The 25140-nt window shown below is 44.6% G+C and overlaps 1 protein-coding gene across 1 annotated transcript in view; it reads right to left on the bottom strand.

The window, feature by feature from the left end:
- The window catches only part of CTNNBL1 (catenin beta like 1), a 161247-nt gene that overhangs the window by 21933 nt on the left and 114174 nt on the right, over positions 1 to 25140 (bottom strand). The window contains exons 12-13 of the mRNA XM_028118615.2: positions 7381 to 7478; positions 5277 to 5357 (exon numbers count right to left, since the gene is read on the bottom strand). Coding sequence (XP_027974416.1) covers positions 5277 to 5357; positions 7381 to 7478 — 179 coding nt within the window. The remainder of the gene's footprint in view (positions 1 to 5276; positions 5358 to 7380; positions 7479 to 25140) is intronic.

The following is a 25140-nucleotide window of genomic DNA, read 5'->3' as shown; positions in this document are numbered from 1 at the left end:
TGCTCCATCCCCTTCTGTACAGATCTTTAAATGAGTTTCAAATGCTAAGGAAATAGTCCAAGTCTGTTTCAGACATCAAGTCCTGTGGATACTGTTTCATTACAAGGAGTCCATCTTTCTCTTTCCAGGATAAAGCCTAGAATGATTTAACTGTGGCAAAATTAGCATGCAATTTGTAAGTCATTACAGTGCAAAGTATGTGGTGAGAACACTTTATTGAATAAACCTGCTGAATATAATTTTCCCAGGAACTAAAAAAGGGAAACCTCTTTCTAAGGCTCTCCTCCCTCTTTAAAAATCCCTGCCAGTACCTATATAATTATGTCTCAGTTCTGACAGTCAGAAGCCAGGCATCTCTGTACATTTAACCAAGAGAAGCCAGAAGGAACCAATGAGAAGTCAGGACATCTTCCCAGTAAAACAGGGACCTTGGTATTTTCTGGGCTTGGTGTTGTTTGGGGAGTCAGGTAAAATCTGCCGAGACAAGCATCCTGGATATTTACAGATCATGGAGAACTGCTGCTCACTAGAAGACTAAGAATTACATGCCCTTTAAAAGTTCAGGTCAAATCTTGTTAACCAGGAGCCCCAAGGGCATGTCCAGATACACTGTGGCCCTGGAATTGAGGAGTCACTGAAGACAACATGAAAGCAGTGGGCCACTGCCCCAGACATGGAAGTCTTTGCCAGTTACAGATTACTGCAGTAATGTGATTCCAACGGAATGTGTGTAGAATTATCAGCTTGTCCTGTAGACTCTTCTAAATAGTAGTGTTTCACCTTGCTGAACACTGCCACAGGTAGGCCACAGAATCTACATAGATAACCTGAGATATTTTTGATGATGGGGCTAATCATAGAGCAAACAAAAGAAGAGGGTTAAAAATGAGAGTTAAGGAACAATGTAGAAAAAAACCCAGGACCTTCAATTTTCCTTAATACCCAGAGACAAATGTTAATTTCATCTCATGAGCAATGGTCCTTCATTTAATGCATGTCAGTAACCATGTAAGTCCTTAGAATATGATAAACAAGAGAGATGATAGCCCCAGAGACAGAGAGTAAACAAGTAAACAATGAGAGGTTATGAAGGGGCCCTGGAGATGCGGTGATGCTACTTTCCATATGGTGATCACTGAAAACTCTCTGAGGAGGTGACATTTAGGCTGGGACCTGAAGGTGGAGAGAAGCACCTGCAAGGCGAGCACAGGTGCGGGAGAGGAAGCTAATGAAACAGGGGGCACACAGATCACACAAAATATTGCAGTCCCAGGGGAGTTAGAAAGTGAGTGTGTGTGTGTGTGTGTGTGTGTAAGTTTCTCTGGCCACCAGCTGTGTGTGTGTGTGTGTGTGTGTGTGTGTGTAGGCAGGGGTGATGGGGTGCAGACTGTGTGTATGCAGGCGTGATGGGGCGAAGACAGTCCTTAAAGAGACAATGAAAGTTTCTCTGGCCACCAGCTATGTGCCAAGCCCTGTGAAACAGATTTCGGGTGTTAGGTCACTAAATCCCACCTTCTGTAATTCCCCAAAGTACACAGGTTGGGACACACACCTTAGAAAAAAAACACCACTGAGGAAGAAAATAAGCCTGAAAAGTTAAGTTACTTGTCTGCAGTCAGAAGCAGAAGGAAGCAGGGCTCTAGAACCCACGCTCTCCCTTCTCTCCCTCTGCTCCTGGGATTTAACTTCCCACTCGCTCCCCAAACTTGGCTCCCCCTGCCCCTGCTTTGCTCCTGCTCTTCTTCAGTTGGAAATTCCTGATGTGTGTCTATTTCTTAATGTGCAGCTCAAACCTGGCCTCATGCACGAAACAGCTGAGGGTGCCCCCAGGCGCAGCCAACTGCTCCCTGCTCCCTGGGCACCTCTAGCCCTTGCCAGCAGCACCACTCCTGGGGCCCCTTTTTCCCATGGGCACTTCTAAATCTCACCCCCTGCCAATGGCTGGCCCGGTGCCTTGCACAGAGCAGGTGCCTGAGAAATATTTGCCAAATGACTGGATTCTCTCCAGTGAATCCTGGTCAATTGCAAACGGTGGCCATTTGCACCGTACCCGTGGAAGTCTCAAGTGTCCAGGGAAGATGGGAGCTCTGAGACACTAAAACTGTCAATACCTGACCCTGTTATCTAAGGTCTTTTTTTTTTTTTAAGATTTTATTTGACAAAAAGAGACACAGTGAGAGAGAGAACACAAGTAGAGGGAGTGGGAGAGGGAGAAGCAGGCTTCCCGCTGAGCAGGGAGCCCGATGCAGGGCTCAATCCCAGGACCCCGGGATCATGACCTGAGCTGAAGACAGATGCTTAACGACTGAGCCACCCAGGTGCCCCCTAAGGTCTTTTTTGTTGCAGACTTGGTGAAGTGTGGAAATGCGCAAGATATTTATTCATTATTGATCTGACAGTCAAAGTCATCAAATGCCTGAGAAATAAGCATTCAATTCGAGTCAACAAATATTTGCTGAGTTCCCAATGGGTGTAGGACATCCAAGTTTAATGGAGATGGGGTGGGGTGAGGCAGCAAACTGTTTATGACTTAAGAGAGAAGAGTGCATGAAGGAGAGGTGAAAAAGAGGTCGTTGTGTTCCAAGTCACTTTACACCTGCCAGGCGGCTGCACCTGCCAGGACGGAGCCCGAGTGCTGGCAGAGAGCACAGCTCACAAATGCGTCCCTCGCCCCCCACCCTGCCCTGTCTCTCCGAGCAACACTGAGGCTGCTGAGCACTAATGGCCTTGGGATGTTCGCCAGTGCCCAGCAAAATGGCCTTGGCATCAAGGAGACAGATGTTTGTCAGGAAATGGCAGGAGCCCGGTGCCCATAGCACACAGGAGCTCTGTGGGAGGCTGGGGGAGAGTCGCTGCGGTGATTACTCTCCGTCGGTGCTAATCAATTTCACACCCTCTCCAGTGCTGATCATGATCTTGTGGGAAGCGGGCCAAGTTTCCTAACGGCTACATGCACGCTGCTCCCTCACGCCCAACAGCTTACTTGGTCTTCGTCAGAAAAACGTCTACTCCAGCTTCCCCTCAAATGAAGTATATGACGGGGCCAACACTGGTCTGTGAGGGGACTCCCTCCGGGATAGATGGCAAGGAGGATGCCCTCAGGAGAAGGACTGCCTGGCTAGCTTAAAAGCTGCACAAGAATGACAAAGGAAGCTAGGAGCACCAAGCAGCAGCGGCTCTTAGAAATGTATTGAGGTGCTTTATAGACTTTGTAATAACTCCAAAAGGGAAGTGTTATTTCCATTTTACAGATGGGATGACCAAAGTTTAGAGAGGTCAACTCATTTGTCCAAGGTCTCAGAGCTAGGACGTGGCAAAGCTGGAATCCAAATCCAGGGTTCTGTGACTCGCCACTCACCCAACCTTTTCTCGGAGGCTGCTCCTCTGTACGAAGGACCGCGCGGTCACTGGTCACCCTCTCACGGTGCTCGAACTCCACCCCACTGCTAAAAGCCAGCAGAGTGACCAAAGGATGTGCACTTGAACCTGAGGGACAACACTCAGTTGAAGAGGACCTGAGAGATCACCTTTGCTGATACCATGTTACTGCTAAGAATCCGGCTATGTATATGAAGCATGGTGACAAGCCATGGCCACACAGTGATGGAGAGGTGGTGCCTGCCTAAAATTCTAGGTCCCTCGACTCCCAGGTGCTCTTTCTACCCCTGAAAATCTCCTCCAGCAGGTAACACAGGTCTTCCGTCAGAGCTGGAATTCTCATTGTCTCGTGGCTGTTTCCCTACAAAAGTCTAGGGAAATTTCAATTCTTTCTAATTATCACTCAGATGAAGAGAAAGAAGACATTACTCTGGCACTTAAACAGTCACTAAGTGTCCATCATGCACAAGTTACTGTAAAGGGAAGAAAAGATGGAAAAGGAAACCTCAAAGAACAAAATAAAGGGGGTGGGAGGGCAGAACAAAAGAGCTGTGAGTGTAACATGCTAGCCATCTGGAGTCCAGCCTCAAAATTCAGAGCCTCTGCCTTTTATCTTGTAGGAGTATCACTGTATAAATGAAGAATGTCCCAGTCAGTCAATTCAATCAATCAACAAACATCTGAGGACTTACGAGGTTTGAAGGAAATCCCGAGCATGATAACCACAGCTACCTGTCCACTGGCATTCATAAATGAAGGTATATCTTGTGAAAGGAGAGGGGTGGATACGAAGGGGTGAAGAGAAACAGGACACAGACAACAGGGTCACTGTCTCCTCCCTCTGGGCTCTCACCCTCGCCTGAGGCCTAGCTTGAGGGCAAGTGCTAGCGTAGTAGTCCCCTGTGCACTTGGCTCTGCCCCACAGCTCCGTTGCTCCAACACAGATGTGAGCAGGGGCTGAACTGGCTCTCCCACCAGTGAGGATCAAAAGCCTCCAGTGCATCCTTAAGGCAAGAAGAACAAAAAGAGAATGGAGTGATATAGCAAAACAAGATCACAAAGAAAATGAAGTCTATTACAGACTGTAAAAAGCAAGGAAAGGGTCCTTTGGCGATGTGACCAAAGACTGAGGAATGTCTTGCAGGGAGAATACAGATTGGACATTAAGCAACATGAATGCCTGCCCCGATGAAGGTGACAGATGAGAAAAGGAGAGGCCAGAGATGGCAGAGAACAAAAGGGAAGCAGGTGGAAAGTACAGAAGGCAGGATACTAGCAGAGCGAGCACAGCTCTTCAAGAAAAAAACCAGACAGGTTTCATTTCCCTGAGCAGCCACGAGCAGAAGAAATGAGGGTGGGTCCTCTGGAGCCTGGTTTGCAGGCTTTGCTGTGATACATCTGAGCCTCTTTTCTCCAGGTCTCCAGTTTTTCGTCTGTCAATGAGTGACCTCGAAATTTCCTTCCAGTTCTTATCCCCTGTGATCACCCTTCCCACGCGTCCTTCCTTCCCTTCTGACTACAGAAGCCAGCAGGAGTGTGAAACAAGATGCGCTCTGCCAGCTCTGCCAATGTGGTACCAAGTCACTGCACTGCACTTTGGCCAGAGTTTTTAAGAGCAGCTCATGTCAAGGGTACTCGTGCTATCACCCAGACCCCCCGCCTGGGGGACAGGGAGCAATCCAACATGCCCTCCCTTTTAAAGGATGTGCACTCCTGTTAGAAGAGCAGGTATAACCACTGGCAGACGGTCATCTGCTCTGCTCTAACAACAGGTGAGGTGGCACGTGAGGGCAGATGGTACCTGTGCCCTTGCCTGTCCTGTGTGGACAGAGAAGGTACAAAGGGATCCAAATGGAATGCAAGTCAATAGTCGGTAAAAGACAGGCAGGGATACGTACATGTTTTTCCCCTTCAATCTTCTTGTCCGCCACCTGCATTGCGTCCAGATACTTAAAATGCAACTCCATCAGTCTGTCAACCTGAAAGAGAGATATTTGAGACAGGAGTGAGAAGGAAAAAGAATACCAAGGCAAGAGAACAGTGGGGTTCCCATTCATCTCACTGTCACTCCTTACAATAGGAGACCCACTCTCCCACTTCTGACATCAGGATGAACTCTGCATAGGAACACGGCAGGAATGGATTAAAGAGCCGGGGCAGAACAAGCCAACACCTGGAATGGGGACAGTCTGAACACAGGTCCATTCCCCAAAGGACGCTGCATTCCCAGCCCTTTGAGGGCTCCCATGAATTCGAGTTGTTAAAAACAAGTAAATAAATCAAAATTCAAGTCCCTTCTTGCAAAGAGAAGGAGCTTGAAGTTACATACTTGGTATTCACTTAGAACTTTACAGAAATTTCTTTCTTCCAACTGAAACCTTTCATGTTCAGATTCTACCCCAGAGCTGATCTTTTTTTAAAAAGGTCTGAGTAAAATCTCTTTAGTTGCTTTCGAGTCAGAAGAGAGTACACGAAAAAAACTCTTTCAGCAACTTGAAAAAAGGCCCTGACTTCTGCTCAGCAATAACTTAAAAATCAGTTTTCAACTTAGCAAAAGTCATGCTTCAAACATGGTCCAGGGAATACTCAGTGGGTTTGAAGTTTCATTTTTCCCTAAGACTTCCAAAAGACTGAACAAATACCATGAAACCAGCCTAGATTTCTAAACCATCTCTTTACTAGGTTGGCACCACCACGGCTCTTGGCAACCCTGATATTTACTCAAGAGCTTGTAGTGGTTAACAGCAGATGGTGCTTCAACACGGCATCAGAGTCCAGGAGGACTGTGCCCAAATCCTCTCTGGATAACAATGACGACCCCAAGATCTTATATATTTCAGTTTATGAGGTATTTTCTTTATACCTTAAAAAAACCTGAGATGTAGGCAGGAAAGATAGTGACCCTGATTTTAAAGACGAAGAAACTGAAGCACAGATGTTAAATGTCACCAGGTGACGTGACTGCTAAGGTGTTCTGTGCCTAACCTCATGATGGGCTCTTCCCCATGCTACGCAGCTAGTGAGGCTGGAAAAACGGTCAGACACAAGCTCAGAGAGACGGTCATAAACATCTCTCCGGAGGAGGACAAACTTTCAGCCTTTCCTTGGACACAATAAGGAAAGAAATTATGTTAAGTTATAAAAGGGGTTTTGGTCTTTAATTTTATTCATCTAGCATGATCTAATTCTTAACTAGCGGCGTGACCATGGTAGACCATGATCGTGGGCAAGTAACATAATGCCTCCAAGCTTGTTTCCTGCCCTGCAAATGTGGACGAAAGCCACACAGGGGGTAAACCTCACGCTGCTGGGAGAATTCGCACAACAACGAAAGGGACCTGCTAATAAGCCCTCCAAATCATTAAATATATGCTGGCTCTTGCTACTGTTAAAACTTTTATGGTTTGGCACGCTAAGTCACAATGTAAATGATGCATCTAATCTCATTTACGTGATCATTCCCTTATCCCACAGGCCATCGAGGACAGGCTCTCCCTTCCCTATGTTCATACCAGAACCTTCCATCACTGCCACCTAGGAAGGCCTCATTTAGTCTTCCTCTCCTTGACTCTTCAAGATGGGAATTAACGTGTCCATTTCAAAGACAGGGAAAACAAGGCTCAGAGTGGCACACATGTTGAAATTGGCAAAACCAGGTTCAAATCCAAACATCTGAATCCAAAGCCTGTGGTTCTTGATGACTTTGCCATGCTGTGCAACCCCCAATCCAAATCCTATTACAACCCACTGTCACTGGGTCTAAAAATCTCCGAGGTACTAGCTGCTGCCACCCAAGGTGCTACTACTCCCAGAAGGATGTATCTGGAGAGGAGAGGCAGAGCCACAGAAAAGCCTGAGATCCAAAGCCATGCTGGAGAAGATATTTTAGGGCAGGAACGCTCAGCTCAGCAGCCCCCAGATGGCATGAGGTAGAGCCCTTCTAGCCACCCACCCCCCCCACAAGCCCTGGGCCCGGCCTTACCATGCAGCAGGCGCACCCACCTTCTCACTGTCATTTTCAGTGAATTTATTCAGAAGCCGGGTTCGCTGCTGCCCTCTCAGATTCCGCAGGAGGGAAGCCAGGATCGAACAGACATGCTCTGGGTTGGGAAGGAGAAAAGGGAACATGCTGTGATCAGAGTGGTAATTATTACCTCTCTTCAAGCCTGATCTGGTTCTATTGGAGGACGAATAAGTAGGCCTTCCCTGACTGCTGCTATTGATTAATAAGACAAGAACTTAAATTGTGTCACTGGAAATCTGAACTGATCTTCACATGCTGCACGAGAAACGTATTCAAAAGGGAAGATATCCTCAAGGACAACTTGAGCAAGTGAATCAAAACTAAGTTAGAATTCTAGTCCGCCTGGAATTAATTGATTTTGTCTACAACAGACCCTTAAACTAACCCCCCATTTACAGAAATAACCTCTGAACAGAGTATGAATGTCTGCTAGGAGAGGAGTATACAATGAACAATAAGACGTGTTCTATCATATTCTCAAATTACCTCATAATTTCCCCAGGTAAAGATCGTGGATTAAGTAAGAGACACGATCAGGTGGCAGGGTTAGCACTTCCATCCTGGTGCAGCTAAAACCCCTTCTTCAGGTTTGGAAGCAGCTGGCCAGTAAGTACTTCAAAACGGTAACAATGCTTTTTGAGCTCCCATTACCCACAGGCTTCTATTATGAGCTACTATTTTTCTACCTTGAGAAGAAGAGGGTAATTGAAGGGTATGTTATAGGCTTTAGCTGTGAAGAGATTCTTTTCTTTAAAAAGAATTTTTAAAAATCCAGAATATTGACCTTGAAAAGGAGGCAGCATAAGTCTAGTCGTGGAGAAATGACAGAGTGAAGTTTATTTTGAGATAATGCCCAGAGCGTGGGCAACAAATACTCTATTTGAAAAGTGACTGAAGAACATCTTCACATGTCAAACTTCCCTTGAGTTCTCAAAAAGTCACCTATTAATTAAAGCCGCCGGTAAGCATTCACCATAGCACGGATATGAATGTTTTCCCCTCATTTATGTCAGACGCATTCCCTGCCTCTTCACATCCCCAGTCTCATACTGCCGGAGGTAGTCGGGCATCCTGTCTTCTGTCTGCATTCACCGCCCTGGGAGGCCCGTGCTAGTCCCACAGCTGTAAAACCACCTACGTGCTGACGGCTCCCAAAATTGGGTCTACCGGCCACTCCTGTTCTCTGAAAGCAGACTCACGTGTTCACCTTTCTACCTGCTCTCTCCACATGGTTGTCAACAGGTCCTTTAAACTGAACACATCCCAAATCCAGCTCCTGATCTGCCTCCTCAAACATGTTCCCCACAGTCTTTTCGTCTAGGTAATGGCAACCAGGTTCTCCAGTTCCTCAGGCCGAAAACAGTGGCGATGTCTCACAGGAAACCTTGTCAGCTTTACCTTCAAATTATACCCAGAATCCCACCTCTTCTTCCTTCTGCCCCCACAGTGGCTACTCAGCTCCACACCACCGTCATCTCTTGCTTGGAATATTCAATTCAATATTCTCTGCTTCCACCCTTGCTCCCTCTGGCCTAATCTCCATAGGGCAGTCAGAACAATCCTTTAGGTTAAAACCCAAAGTCAGATCCCATCATTTCTCTATTTAAAGCTGTCTGATGGCTCCCCAGCTCACTTGGACTAAATGTTGTTTCTAATGTCAGGCAAGCTCCTGTTCTGGGGCCTCTGTACTTGCTGTGTCTTCCACCTGAAATGCTCTTCACCAGATTATCTGCATGCCTCCATCTTCACGCCCAGTTTTACTCAGCTGTCATCTTCTCGATGAGGCTCTTCCTTGACCACCCCATTTAAAAACACAACACCCTGACACTACCTAGTTCCAAGTCTTAGCTGCTTTATTTTCCTCCTCAGCATGATTATCTTCTAAAACACTGTATTATTTAATTAATTGATTGATTGATTGATTGATTGATTCTGTTCACTGTTTCCCTTCAATTAGAATATCAGCTCCTCAAAGGCAGGAATCCTTGTCTGCTTTTTTCATTGGTATATCCCTCCCTGGTCCCAAAACAATGCCCCAGGTGCACCCCAATCTCTCTCAACTTTCATGTGAAGGTGAGGTTGAGGTAATATAATCTCCATCTTGAACAAAATGAAGGGTTTAGAGAACAGGAAGTGGAGAGTGGATAGCACAGGACCTGTCTTCACAGAAAGGCAAAAACTGTCATGGAACCCAGGGTAAGGACAGTGAACCAAACAGCTCAGCTCAGGGTGAGAAAGTAGGATAAGACAAGGCCGTCTTTGGAGACACATGTCAGGGAAAGTCCTCTAACCTCTAAGCATGCCAAGGAGAGGAGAGAAAGGCAGAGTAGAGGACATAACCAGTTCTCCAATCTTAGGCTCTGATCTCTTCAGCTGGTGAGCACATGTGGGACAGGCCATAATCAATGCAGTGTTAGTTCTGAAACTTTGAAATTACTCAGCATAACAACTGGCAACACTCTCCATGTGCATATATGACAATCTGACAACCACAGAGGAAGAAAAAGAGATCAGCCAGATTCTCATAGATTATCTGGGCCAAATCTCTCATCGTATAGATGGAGCGAAGAGCGCAGTGACGGGTCGGCACAGCTAACTAGTGAAAGAGGCAGAACTCAAACCTCAGACAACTCACTCACTCATTCACTGACCACTTGCTTATTTTTGTGCCTGGCAAGCATATGGCGCTCAGGTCCCCAAATAAACAACACATTATCCCTAATCTTGAAGAGCTCCTTATTTAGTGCAGAAACAAAACAATTATAACAGTGTAGTGTGACAAGTCCCATCACTGAGGTAGGCACAGGGGACTTGGGGAGCACAGAGAAGGGATTATCTGACCTAAAAGGATTCCCACTGGAGGTGACAAACAACTGAACATCTTCAAAAAGCCCCAGTACAACACCTATGGCTGACAACTAGGTAGAGAAGAGGAGAGAGCACTGCAGGCCAATGGAACAATACATGCAAAGGCCAGTTTGGATGAAGTGTCATATCCACATGGAGGAGGGAAGGCCAGTTAAGTTGCAAAGGGTGGATCATGAAAAAAAGTGGCAAGAATCCACCCATGAATTTTAAGCTGGGGAGAGACAAGACGAAATCTGAGTTTAGGCCAACCCTTGGCGCTACAGTCCTTTTAGAGATGAAGATCAGGAAAATGTTTCTCTTTCCCCATGAATTTTTTATGCTTATCGGGGTTCCCTCTTTGCTTTGGCTATTGGGAAGCTCAAAGATGACTTTATGCTCAACTATAGGAAGCAATTTCTTTTACTGCCTTATTGGTGATTCCCTCCATGATCCACCAATGGATTTTAAAATAAAAGTAATAGGGGCAGCAGGGTGACTCAGTCGATTAAGCATCTCCCTTTGGCTCAGGCCATGATCCCAGGGTCCTGGATTGAGCCCCATGTGGGGTTCCCTGTTTGGTGGGGAGTATGCTTCTCCCTCTGCCCCTTCCCCCTGCTTGTGTTTTTCTTTCTCTCTCTAATAAATAAAATCTTAAAAAAATAAAATAAAATAGAAGTAATGGATACACATGGTAAAAACCAGACTATACATAAAGGTATAAAACACATTCAGCAAATATTTATTGAACACCTAATATTTGTCTTTTCCCATACTCTTCTCATCATCTTTTTCTTCTCTCCTAAGGGAAAAAAACCTACAAGGTATCTTGTGTACATTCTTAGAGGAGAGGGGAAAAAATACATATATATATTTCCATATCAGTACATACTTCATTTTTTTTTCTAATGGCTATCTAGAATTCCACTGACCTCATTTATCATAATTTAACTAGTGCCCTGCTCAATAATGAGTGGTTTCCAGTTTTTGGTTGGTTGTTTTGTTTCTGCTGTTAGAAACAATGCTGCAATAAACATCCATGTACAGATATTCTGGCACGTGTACTTTTTTTCTGGCATGAATATACTTTTGCATGTGTATTCTTATGGCAAATTCCTAGCAGTGGAATTGGGTGAGTCAAAAGGTATTCACATAGAATATATTGAAAGATGTGGACAAATTATTTGTCACAAAGGTTATACCAGTTCTGTGTCCACTCTCAGTGTCTCACACACACACACACACACACACAATGGAAGCAAAATTTTATATAGATATATATAATAGATATATGAGTATATACATGTATGTGTGTATATGTGTGTGTGTGTGTGTATATATATATATATATTTACACTCTTATATATAAAGAGTATCTGTTCTCCCATATCCTCAACTCTGATTGGATACCATCCAACTTAAAAATTATGACAACCTAGTGGGTGAAACGTGGGATCTTCTTCTGATTAGCATGTTTTTATTCTTGTTATGAATAAGGTTAAGCAGCTTTTCTGATGTTTACTCACCACTTGTATTACTTTCTGGGTGAACTGTCTTGGCCTTATTGCCAATTTGACTTCTATGAGTTCTCTGTAAATTAAGAATATTATCGTTTTGTCATATATGCTGCAAATATCTTCCCCGGTTTGATATTTGTGTTCTGACAAATTGTTATTCAAAGCTAAGGTTTAGTATCACCATATTGTTTTGCTATAAGCAGCTTCAAATACCTAGTTGAAAGTAAGTAGGGTACAATAGTAACTGTCACCAATTGTGTATCTATGACTTGAGGTCTGTACACAATTTTCTCATTGAATCCTCACTACTAAACTCTGAGAAAGGTACCATTCTCATTCCTCTCTTATAAATGGAGAATCCAAGGCTCAGAGAGGTTAATCAACTTACTTAAAGTCATGTCCTTCAGTCAGTGGTGGGAGCTTAGGTTTGAACCCAAGATGCCTGACTCTAAACAGTAAGCTTTCTTACTATGTTGTTATATGCTTTCCAGATATAAAAGGTAACCATCAAAGCTTTTCACTAAGAAAGATAAGAGAGACCAGAAACTAAACCATGCAAAGCCTGACAATGTGCTTCATGTGGGGCTCATTGTGTCCAAAAGATTGGCATTATGTAAATGTGGATTTAAAAAAAATTCAACAATTTTAATGAGAGAAAATGAAGCAAAAGGCCATATGGAGTAAGACGTGAATAACAACCCCTCTTCTCTCTTCTACTGAATTACTCCTTCCAGAGGTGATTTGTACCAGAGTCCAAATAAAGAAGAGACTTGGGGTTTTAGGCAGTTCTGCAAATACTGAACCAGAACTTCTCAAATTTCCCTTTTAATCTGGCTGATTAAGATGGAGGGGAAAGAGTTGCAAGAGAATGTTCTTTATATATCTGAACAAGATGGGAGGGTGGGGTGCCGGTAGAACAGTGAGGATATCAGGAGCTGTAATTTTCGAAGAGGAAAATGTAATATACAGAATTATCATCTTTTTTGGCACTAGATCATATCAGCATGCATTTTTACAGCTCATCCCAGCCTGGAGCAGGAGATACCTTGATCTATTGTAGAGGTATATACTAAGAACAAATGGCATTTACCTATTTGGGATTTTAAGCAAAGAACAGGTTGTTAATTTCAGGAGACCTGAAGCTGCTTAGGTAGCTTAGGTATCTTCCGTCTCTCTCCCTCTGGGTGCTGTGGCTGGCTGTAGGTCACTGGTGCCTGACAGATAGGAAAATACTTCAGCTACCCCAAGTTTTATACTTAAACACACACACACACACACACACACACACACACACAGTTTCATTAGCCACTAATAAATGTAGCCTCCCTAGGAACAGATTTCAGCCCAAGGTGGTGTCAATTTTTCATGCACCAGGAAGATGGGGAGAGCTGCTGGCACAGAGAGCAGGGAAGATAACAGGTTTATCTGCTGGCCAGCACTGCTCAGCTGTTCTGTCACTTGGACAGGATAAAATGGAGTCGAAGGATGGCTATGGAGCTGTCAACGCAATGGGGTGGATGACTCCCACTGCAGAAAACAACCTCTAAGGCAGGGAGAGCAACACACACACACACACACACACACACACACACACACACACACACACAGTCGAAGGATGGCTATGGGGCTGTCAACGCAATGGGGTGGATGACTCCCACTGCAGAAAACAACCTCTAAGGCAGGGAGAGCAACACACACACACGCACGCACGCGCGCGCTAAAGGAATTCACAAGGCTCCCGAGAGGGTAAGGCCAAGCAAATCTGCAACTTCAAGTCACTAGGTAGGGAGGTCTTGGTGGAGTATTACAGAGCCAGTACTGAAACTGGGCCAGTGTGAGGCCCTGCCTGCTGGGCACCTGCTCAACGGACAACTGCCAGCCTCAGACACTAATTAGTGAAACTGCCTAGACGGGTGGCTCTGGTCCCTTGTCCCCTCCTCCCCAGCTCACAGCTCTTTAAGGGCCTCTCAAGGGTGACTGGCAATGGGTTAGATCCCTGGGTATCTGCAAGGGGACTGAAAGCTTGATTCTCTGGGGTCACTTAAGTGTTTTGTAATTTTCAGAGCTGGAAGAACAATTAGAAATCTTTGCTTCAACCCCTCTGGAATTTTGAGTATAGAAACAATAGCCCTGATAAGTGATGTGATTTGCTTCAGGTCAAAAGTACCTTTGTAGGCTACTGGAATCTGGATCTGCAATTTATCTTTTTTAAAAATCACGACAGAAACTTTTGAGAATCTGATGAACCCTTATGCATGCTATCCCTTGCAAAATGCATTATATACAAATGTAACATTTCCATGGAATTTCAGAGTGTTCCCATCTCTTGGGGATGGCTCTTTGGCTAAGAACCCATGATCTAGTATACCCAGATCTGAGGTCTTTCCAGAATGGTACAAACCAGACTGTGACAGTCACTCCAACTAGCCTCGTACAGTGTGCGCTGTTTTTGTAAAGAATGAGATGGACTAACGTTTCCCATCCCCATTCTTAAAAATGGATGGTCCAAATCCCAGGAGGTTAACAACACCTCTGTGAGGAGAGCTATTTATCCATACGTAGGCCTGTTAACAACCAGGCCTACTAGTGGCCCATTGCTGAGAAAGACACATGGGTACAGTAAGAAGTCTAACTCCCAGGACCTGCTCCAGAAAGGCCAACAATTAATTAACCTTATGTGGAGCTTTAGGATCAGACAGACTTGGATTTGAATCTTGCCTCTGGTGCTCACTAAAACATGGGCATATTGTTTAATCACTAAGTCTCAGTTTTCCTGTTTGTAAAATGGGGCTGTCCCTTCCAGCTATTAAATCCACTGTATCAAATGAGACAGGTGCACAACAGGTACCCAACAGACATTCATTTGAGATTTGCTGTACTGAAGAGGAACATCGCAGGAGTCTCCGCCCATGCACCAGTCGTAGATCACCACCTAGCTCCTTCCATAGTGCCTCCTGGTCGCGTGCCTGCCTCTGAACGTGTTTCAGTCTGCCTGCGCCACCCTCACTAGCTTGTGCAGAGATGGACAGGAACTTAAGTGGCCTGACTTTCTCAGCTGGTAGGCTTATCTTCTGTAACTCGAGATTTGTTCTAACCCTAAGATGGAGCAAGGCCAACTTCACTCAGACTCTTAAGTCCCACAATAAAGTGAAATAAAGTGCTTATATGTGACTGCCTATAAAGCCAAATAATACAAGTTCTGGGAGGCCTGCAGACAGCCCTGCAGTGGGCAGTGGCTATTTAGTAGTAAGCTGAAGGACACAGCACATCAAAGCAGTGATGGTCCTACCTTTTAATAAAAATAAATGTACTCGGCCATGGTAATCATTTGCCTTTTGATCTTGCTGTAGAACTGAAAACACAGCACATGATCTGTAGAGGAAATGAAAAATACCTTCTCTTTTATGAGTTTTGTGACCACAGGACAATTAATTACAGGGCATGAAGTGGCGCATACACCAGCTCAAACTTCTAGGTACCTACTATGTGCCAGGCAATGTAGCAAGTGCTGGGACTACAGAGATGAAAGAAGACAGTCCACCCTAAAGGAGCTCATCATCCTATGAGCAAGGCTAAGAAAGAAACAGCTACAACCGAGTACACAATTATGTGGCACACGTGGAATATGCAAAGCACACATGTGAAGGGTCCCTAACTCAGTTGGGGATAGGGTAGGAAAGAGGAAGGAATGGGTAGGGCTGGCTATTTTTCTCATTTCACATTTTTCTCAGACTCCTGGGAGTGACACAGAGCTGGGTGCGTTATACTGGCAAGTGAACGGCTATGAGCTCATAGCTCCAAGTTCTCTGTGGGAAAGTTGGTAGAGAGACAAGAGGCCAGGATTTGGGGTTCTATGGACACATTTAGCTCCTACAGGTCTCCCAAGGTAGGGACTGGGGTTGGAGGTGCGGAACAGGGGGAAGAAGGTGACAGGGAGCACAGTGACAATCCCTAAATGACTTCCTTATCCTCTGTGCCAAGAGAAAGGCCTCCCAGATGTCAGAGGTGTCCTGCTTGCATCTCTTGAAGTTTTGGTTCCAGGAGCCCTCCAAAAAGGGAAGAAGAGGCACTAACAAGCTGAGGTGGGCCACAGGAGGCAGCCTCTAGGTGTCTTAGACACAGGAACGGACACAGATTCATTCATTTAGTCATAAAATAGAACCGTACAATGTATAAGATACAGTGTTTAGGGACAAAGACATCCAGACACTGACTCTGCCCTCCAGGTGCTTGTAGTCTATCATGTCTAAAATTACTTGACAGGAAGTGGTAGTGATGAGAAAGAGGCAAAAACTGAGGAGGCAAATACTCTGCTAGCCAGGGTGTCTGGGGAGCCTGGTGGGCAAGATGCCATGTGAGCTGAGCCTGGGAGAAGAGAAGAACGCAAGAAAAGAGCCTTGAAGGGAGGAGGGGCAGTGGGAACAAGGGCATTCCAAGCCGATGGACAAGCATGCATCAAAGGCATGAAGCTGGAATGCACGGGGTCTGGACAAAGAACTGGGAAAGGATCTGTGTGGCAGAGGGAAGGGAGGATGAAAAGCAATGAGGTTGGAAAGGTGGGGGAGGAGTGCCGATCACAGATAAACACAAACGCTGGACTATGGGAACTGGACCCTGACCAGTGACCTAATAGCCTGGCATCTAAATACTGGCCCAGCCTGGCTGGTTGGACAATGAATTCAGGGTCCCTCTGAGGCACATCCAGCTTCAGAGCCTGCACCTGCCTTCCAGCAGCCCAAACAGTTAAGAAAGATATGGGTCAGCCACAGCTCTATTCTTAGGATGGAAATGGTCCCTGTACTTCAACCACAAGGCCCATGTCTTGGCAAGATCTTGCGGGGCCACTTTAAAATTCAAGGCCATGCGGCAGGGCTGCCTTTGTTTCCATGGAACGTCTAAGGCCATTAGCTCTCCTGTCTTAAGGCGATCATACAGAAGTGCTCTTCTCTCGTTTCTAAAATTAAAACCATCTCTGTTTTATTGCCCATCCTTGCTGCCCACCTGCCCCTGAACTCCCCCAGACGGACAAACATCCTGCTTCCTGGTAAGACTCTAGATGCAAACAGGATGTTTAAAATACCCTAATTAAACCGATCCTGACTTCAGCAGCAGTGTGCTAGAATACAGATTAATCTGCTTCATGCCCAGCACTAGCAGCTGAAGTAGCAGGAGGCCCTGTCAAATCAAGCCACAACATTACACTCCCCTGCCTTTATTATTTTTTTCCTCTTCTACATTCCATTATAATGGACATCTGCTTAGTAGGGGATGTGGTAAACCAAGAAGAGACTCGCATGTGTGCTCAGCCACTCCAGTTGAATATTGATGCAAGTCAAATCAAACACTCTTCTCGAGACAGATGGATCTGTGTTAGCATCTATATATAGCCCTTTAGACACATATACAAAATGCATGTATTCCTATTCTTCATAAACATTTACTGAATCCTCAATATGTGGCAGGCACTGGGCTAGAGACTAGGGACTTAAAGAGGCACTATTTATTGTAAACCTACTGTGTGCCTATGTGTACTCTGTATATATTACTTCATTTAATTCTCACAACAATCCTAGAAAATACGTTTATTATTCTCCCCATTTTATTTTATTTTATTTTTTTAAAGATTTTATTTATCTGACAGAGAGAGACACAGCGAGAGAACAGGAACACAAGCAGGGGGAGTGGGAGAGGGAGAAGCAGGCTCTCCGTTGAGCAGGGAGCCCGATGCAGGGCTCGATCCCAGGACCCTGGGATCACGACCTGACCGAAGGCAGTCGTTTAACCAACTGAGCCACCCAGGCGCCCCTATTCTCCCCATTTTATAGATAAGAAACTAGAGACTCAGCCAGGAAAAAACATTTGCCTCCCAGGGTTTCAAAGCTAGGAAGTGACCTAATTAGTTCCACTACAATAAAACTTGATTATCTTCCTCATGAGTTAAAAATACCCAATAAGCAAATTTAAAAAACCATTCAACCTCACTAGTGTTGCAGATAAAGTCATGAGGTAGTTTCATCTGATGAAAATTTCAAAATAGTTGATGCCTGGAAGGCTGTAGGGAGGAGAGCTCTCCTACACTGCTGGCCACATGAGTACTAAGGATACCGTACTGAAACCACCACTCTGCTGTATGAATCTCCTCAATAGATGGCAAGCTCCTCCAAAGTGGAGCCCACATCTTATTCATCTCTATACCTTCAGCATCTAGTCTTGTGCCAGGAAAATTCAACTAATACTGAATGTGATATCCGAAGAGAACACCATGGTTTTAAGAGTTAGCTGTCAGAGATACATTTGCATAAAAAAGGAAAAACTGAATCCCTGAGAGGGTCTGGATCCATCAGGGAATTTTCAGAGTCTCCTCTGAAGAACAAGGAGGTATTTATCAGAGAGACAAAGGAGGAACACTATTCTAGACAAAACACAAGAGGTTGAAAGGCATGGAGGTATGAAGGAGCACAACAGAGGACAGGCTGCAGGGGATGGGTGATGGAGTGTAAGATGAAGCAAGAGAAGCAAGCAAGAACCCTGCACACTCAACTAGAGGCAGGACTTTATCCCATAAGACCTATAGAACACATGATGGAGAATAAGTAGTATGATCAGATTTGTGTTCCAGAAAGATCATTCTGGAAGATTTACTAAAATATATACTGGAGGAGAAGCAGGACCAGATCCAGATCATTACAGAAACATATGAAACAAATACCCACAATATATTACATTTGGGTATATTTAACAGTTACTTCTCCCTAAGCAAAAACGGAAATAGTTAACGAGCTTTCAGAAAGAAGCCCGGTTTCCTTGCCCCCTTCTGGAGGGAAAAAGTAACGTATGACATAAAGAACACCAGAAAAGAGTTAAGAGACAGGGATTTCTAGTCCAAACTTTGAAAAAAGTCTTCTACTTGGCTCTGAATAGGTCTCTTGTCCATCTACTCTCTGGGCCTTAGTATCCTTGTCTGTAAAGGAGAGAAGTGGCCTGGATGATATATAAGTAAAGTCCTCCCTTAATTGAATTACAAGATTCTACTTACCAAACAAGATGCAAACAACTACCAAGTGACCCAGCAATTCCACTCCTAGATATTACTCAAGAGACAATGAAAACACATGACCACAAAAAGACTTGTACACAAAATGTTCTACAAAAACAATGTTCAGGGCAGCTCCACTCACAATGGTCAAAAACCTGAAATAGTTTGTCAATAGGAAAAATGTGCCCACACAACAGAACACTACTCAGGATCAAAAAAGAACAAAGTATTGTTGCACTCGACAACATGGGTGAATCTCAAAAACAGTATGCTCAGTGAAAGCTTTATCCCCAAAGAGTATTCGCTGCCTAAGTCTGCGGACAATGAAGCTCTAGATGAGGCTCACCTAAGACATGGTGAAAACCTCAGAACAGTGGATGCCTTTGTGGGAGGACGGACTTGACTAGGGAAGGGCATGAGGGAACTTTCTGGGTAGTGGTAACGTTCTGGACCTCGACAGAATATGTATTTGTCCAAATCTGCCAAACAGTGTAGTCGAGATGTGTGCATTTCACTCTGTGCTTTTTTTTTTTTTTAATTGAACTCTAGGCTAGTAGCCTACTCCTAGGCTAATACTCCTGCTGAAGGGTTTAAGGTGAAGCGTACTGATGTCTGTAACTTACTTCCTGCATCAAAAAATAAAATGGACAGATGAGAGAGATGGATAGAAGTGACAAAAATACAGTAAAATGTTAACTATGGAATCTAGGTGGTGGGTATGTGAGCATTTACTGTACAATTCTTTCGACTTTTCTGTATGTTTGAAAATTTTTCTAAGAAAATATCGGGAGGAAAAAGGCAAGAAAAAAAGAGATGAGCACTTGGAATGTAAATGATGAGATTCCTAAAGGTTACTTTTCCAAAAAGCAGTTTTTAATATGTCTGTTGTTTGAAATTTTGAATGCATTTTCCATTGAAATAGGCCCACTGAAACCTATTTAACCTGAAATATAGCCAAAATTAATTCAGTATTCTCATTTTTCAGTTGCGATGAGATTCCACAAACATTGCCTAATCACCTACTGACTGCAAAGCAATATGATAGGTGTTGCCTTTGGTTGATTTATTTTCTCTTTCCCACAGGATGTTCCCCCTCCTTTCAGAGTTTGAGCACCACTATGGATTTAAAAAAGTGTTTAAGTGCTAGCTTAACTAATTTACAGCCTTGAATCTGTGGGAAAATATGCCTTGCAGCAAGAAAGGGATACATATGCTCAAAAAATACTTCTTTCTGCTACACAACTATTCTCCAAGGGCTCAGAGTGAAAAGAACAGAATGATGTGGTAGCTAACATTCCTTCCCAGGGTTTGAGCTCAAATCAAGAAGCTCCCTAGGTCAAGTGTTTGTGCATCAGGGAAGGCCCGTATCTCAGATGGGTTGAAGGAGAGGTCCATGAAGCTTTAGTGCCTGCTATGTGCATACCCAACCATCTCCAGTTGGAAAATGACTCCGACCTGTAGTTTTTGATGCCTCCTACAATGTGGTTTGTCAGTACAACCACCTCATCACTCTAGTGGCAGCAGTGGGGACTGGGAAAGGATGCTGGTTCTGGTGGGCATCATGAAGAATGAACTGGCCACCAGTGACTTCAGGAACTTTTTTGAGAAGGCCTGGACAATCTCTACCCAAGAGAGATGTTCTATGCCAACTGGCAGCATCCTGACTAGTTAAGACCGCCAGTTACCTACCCATTTTCTCTGATTCCTTACTAATAGAATCCATATATATTTGGTAATTTACCCAGCTTAAAAAACAAAGGCAGAGAAACAAACTACAGCTTCCCTTATAGCTAGGTATGACCTAGCTTGACCCAACTGACTCACTTTGGGTCAAGACTTAAGGCAAACAGGAATTTGGAACTTCCAGAACGGGATATGTCACCTTCTGCCCTGCCCCCTCCCTTTTGTTTTCCTGCTGTTTGGAATATAGATGCAGTAATTGGAACTCCAGGAATGATCAAGACCATGAGGCAATCTTGAAAATAGAAGCCAGGCACATTTATATGTACTTGGGGCACATTAATAAGCAAACAAATATCCCTGGTCCTGTGAGAAGGATGGCAGAACAGAATGACAGAAGGAACCTGGGTTCCTGATGACATCTTAAAGCTGCCAGTGCAGTCCTGACCTCTGGACTTGATTTATGTGAAAGAAAAATAAACCTCTATGTGATCTATTTTATTTAAGCCACTGTTATTTCCAGTCTGTTACTAGCCATTAACTGCATTTCCTAACTGATAATCACACTAAGCTGGTAAGTTCTTTTCTAGGAAGTCCAAAGAGACACTGTGTGCCTAGAAGTCAGGTATTTACTCCAAGAAAGCTGAGTGTACAGTCTCATTTGTTTTTGGAACTAGCCACACATTCCAGTGGGGAAAGTCCTAGAACCAGGAGTAACTGCTAGTAAAAAGGTACAGTCCCTTTTTTTCTGACTCATTGTCTCGAAAGGTCTAAACGCTTTTCCATTATACTCTGGAGAACCAGGCTGGAAGCACTAACATGGTTTTGTTTTTTAAGTTATTAGCCCTTATCCTTGTAATGACAGAAATAAATGCCTGTTGTTTTAGGACCTCTGTTTTCTCTCTGCATTCCCACCAATACTTAGGTTAGCAGCACCCACACCCGGCAGTATTTTTAAGAACTGGTATGAACGGCCTGAGATGGCCCAGATACAGGGTTTCTGACTCCCTAGACTGGTACCTCTAGTCAGGTGTGGCTGGTTACAGCGTACTTTTCCATAGCCTATCACTTTTAGGGGTATTCCACCTAAATGAATTTAAACTGATTCTGTGGCCTAGAAGCTCTCTTGGGGTTTGAAAAGGACATGATACAGTTACCATCATCTCCCTTACCCACACCCAAGCAAAAACAAAAAAACCTTTAGGCCCTAAAATGAGACAATCCCCCTGAATTTTTTTTAAAAGAGTCCTTTTCAATGGTTAGCTTACTGTATTCTCAGATGGTCCTGAAAGTCAGGGAAGGCACAGCACAACCCAGGCAGCTTTTTGACTACCTGGGTTTGGACATGCCTGGGGCTAAGCCTGGGCACCAGAATTCCCCCACATTCTCCCCTCGCCATGATCTCTCCACCATTCCAATTCCCACTTTCCAAGTATCCACTTGCCAAGGCTCAGCAGAGCTGATCATCACAGCCCCAAGCAAGGGCGGTGTTCTCACCCTCTGAAAGCCATCCCTGGATGCCTGCTTTAGATTACAAATTCAGTTTAGAAAAGGAAAAAGAAAAAGAAGAGCCTGTTTCCAGGGCCTTCAGGGAATGATCTAAACCTAGCTCTTCACTCCTTTCATCTGCTTCACCAGGCCTGCCTTAGCGCTCTTCAAACAGCCGCGGGCTCCTCCTCCCATTCTTCCCACAGTTAGGCGGCCGGGCCCTCCTTCTAGCCGCTGCGGCTTTCCCAACTGCTGAGCTCCGCACACTCTTCCTCCAGACTCCGGGGCTTCGGCTGATTTCCACAGAAACCAGAAAACCCTGCTTGCAGGCCCAAGGCGGCCTTACGTTCATTTTCTTGAAGTCTGACTTCTTAACCTTCTTCCATCAGCCAGTAACACGGCAGAGCGAGAGGACAGGCGCATCGCGGTGCTGCACTAACACAGTACTTTCATTTCCGGTCTGAGGCTAACGAACGAAACTGTTCTCCAATCTTGCACACACAAAACCACTGCAAAAACATGTGGTGATCTCTGTTAAGATGCTTCCTGATCATATTTTAACAGGGATGACGCTCTTAATAGGGAGGAGATAAGGGAAGCTGGTTAATCCTAAGGAACGACTCCATGCTCCGGTTTACTAAGAGGCTATCACCAACAACTGGCAAACAGATGAAGTAGTCTGCCACCCTCACTATGTCTCACACACACGCACACACACACACACACACACACACACACACACAGTGCAGCCATTCTACAGTTGTTCAAATAAAGTATGAAGGGCCTGAGGTCTACGTGCCTTTCCCGAGGTCTTTCTCAAGAGGAAAAAAACATTTATTAGTGTTATGTGCCAGGTGCCTGTGCTAGATGCTTTACATACTCTTCCTCACTTAATATTCGTGACAAACTTGGAGTGGAATATTCTCCTCATTTTACAGATGAGAAAAAATAAGGCCCACTGGAGTTACGTGCCTTACCCAAGTTCTCAGAGCTAGTGAGAGCTAGAGACTGATCTGACCCCCAAAGGCCAACTTTTATTTTTTTTATAAAGATTTCATTTATTTGTCAGAGAGAGAGAGAGTGTGAGCGCCCACACAAGCGGGGGGAGGGGCCGGCAGAGGGAGAAGCAGGCTCCCCGCTGAGCAAGGAACCCGAAGCAGGGCGATCCTAGGATCCCAGGATCATGACCTGAGCCGACGGCAGATGCTTAACCGACTGAGCCACTCAGGCATTCCCCCCAAAGCCAGCTTTCTGTCACCCCAAATCTGCCTTTCTAGTGGTGAACTAAATTTACTAGCACCCAAATTTCCAGGGTACTTTTTAGCAAACTGAGTTGTGAGAATTAAAGACAGTCCGTTTTGAACAAAGCTACAAACTAAACTGCCAATGTCCCTTTGCTTTATATAAAACAGATGGTTTGTGGCAAAAACTGACTTCCAAGTAATTTCGGTGAAACAAATCCTACTTGTTTACCGCTGTGGAACCCAAGATGCATTCCCAAGGAGAAGAATTCCCTAGCCTGCTTCATCATAAATATTTGGTAAAGGGGAATGATGAGCGGCCTCGGTGGATACTGGGCATAGCAGCAAATCAGCAGCAGTGTGTCCTTGCTGGTTGTGGTATTCCAGAACTCCCCTCAGCCTAGCCACGTGATCTTCCCTGCTCGGTGAGACACCACCAGCAGGCCTCTGACGTCACCCTGGTAGCTCCTGGAACTCTGTGTGGTAGAGTGGGACACACACTGGCACAGGGACAGGGAAACATTTTCTTCTCCAGCATGATATTCATAAGCACAATAATAATCAGAATAGCACTCTTCCTCTCTGGGACCTCAGTTTCCCCAACTGTCTTTTGAACAGGGCTCTCAGCTCTCAAAATCTACAAAATTTTTCTCTTTTTCTATGTCAAAAGTTCTCAATGAAGGGGTGGGGTGAGAGGAAGATTCCACTGTCAGAGGCAGTCTGCAATTTTTATGTGTGTGCTTGTGACAAATGAGGAGTGCTACCGGCATCTACAGGGTGGAGGCCAGGCACGCTGCTGAACACCCTACAATGCACAGGATTGCCTCCCACCACAAAGAGTTATCTAATCCAAAGTGTCAGTAGTGTCCTGGCTGAGAATCCCCCAATCTAAGCTACTTCTGACATCTAATAGTATGACACTACACTATCAACAAATCCCAATGTTAGCATATATATTCTAGCTAAAAAAAATGCCTAAATCCAAGGCTCTCATTCATATACGTTATTAATTTTGTAAATTACAAATTCCACACATACGGTAAAATTATATGTCTAGTGGTTACCTTAAAATATTCCAGGGGAAAAAAGAGGGGAATAAAAAAAGAGGGGAATGAAACAACGTTGGCAAATGTTAATCACAGAAGTTGGGTGATGGGTACATAAAGTTCAAGGTATAATTTTCTCTACCTTGTGTTTCTGAAATCTTTCATAATATAATTTTTCTTCTTCTTCTTCTTCTTTTTTTTTTTAAAGTAAGCTCAATGGCCAACATGGGGTTTGAACTCAACCCTGAGATCGAGGGTTGCGTGCTCTACTGACTGAACCAGCCAAGTGTCCTTGAAATCTTTCATAATAAAAGTATTTTTTCTTCCAAGTGAGTTTTTATTCAAAGGGATATAAAAGATCAAAGGGATTCTACCCTCCCGCCCCCTTCAGCTTAAGACATACTCTATGCCCGGGCAGAGCTCACAAGTGAGTGGAAACAAGCCAGCCAAAGACGACCACACATGAGGATGCTATTGGGAGCGTTAGAAAGGGACCAGTCTGAATACAAATGTGGAAAACCAGGGAATGCTTCAAGGAGGAAGCAGGTTTGGGGGAAATTCCAAAGAGTAAGTAATCAGTCTCACAGAAAAGGGAGTAAAGGAGTGTCTCAGTCAAGGGAAAGCATCAAGTGTCACATGGTGGTCAAGAGATGAAGGAACTACAATAGTTCAGGCTGGAGACAGGGCAGGGATGAGAATGGGGAACAGCAAGAGAAGGCCAAACAGGCAGGTTTTCTAGGTCATGCTAAAAAATCTCGACTTCATCCTAGACCAGCATGAAGAAGCCCTCAAGAAAGCAGCAGCAGAGTCATGTGATCAGGTATGTGTTTTAGAGGTGCCCGAGGCAGTTCACCTGTGCTTTGGAAGAAGCAAAGACAGACTGCAG

The sequence above is a fragment of the Eumetopias jubatus genome, unplaced genomic scaffold (genome assembly GCF_037043125.1).
Source record: "Eumetopias jubatus isolate StellerSeaLion01/CBP00866 unplaced genomic scaffold, mEumJub1_p1.0 scaffold_9, whole genome shotgun sequence".
Classification (NCBI taxonomy): domain Eukaryota; kingdom Metazoa; phylum Chordata; class Mammalia; order Carnivora; family Otariidae; genus Eumetopias; species Eumetopias jubatus.
Note: the sequence above shows the minus strand (reverse complement) of the source record. Positions and strands in the feature narration are given on the sequence as shown.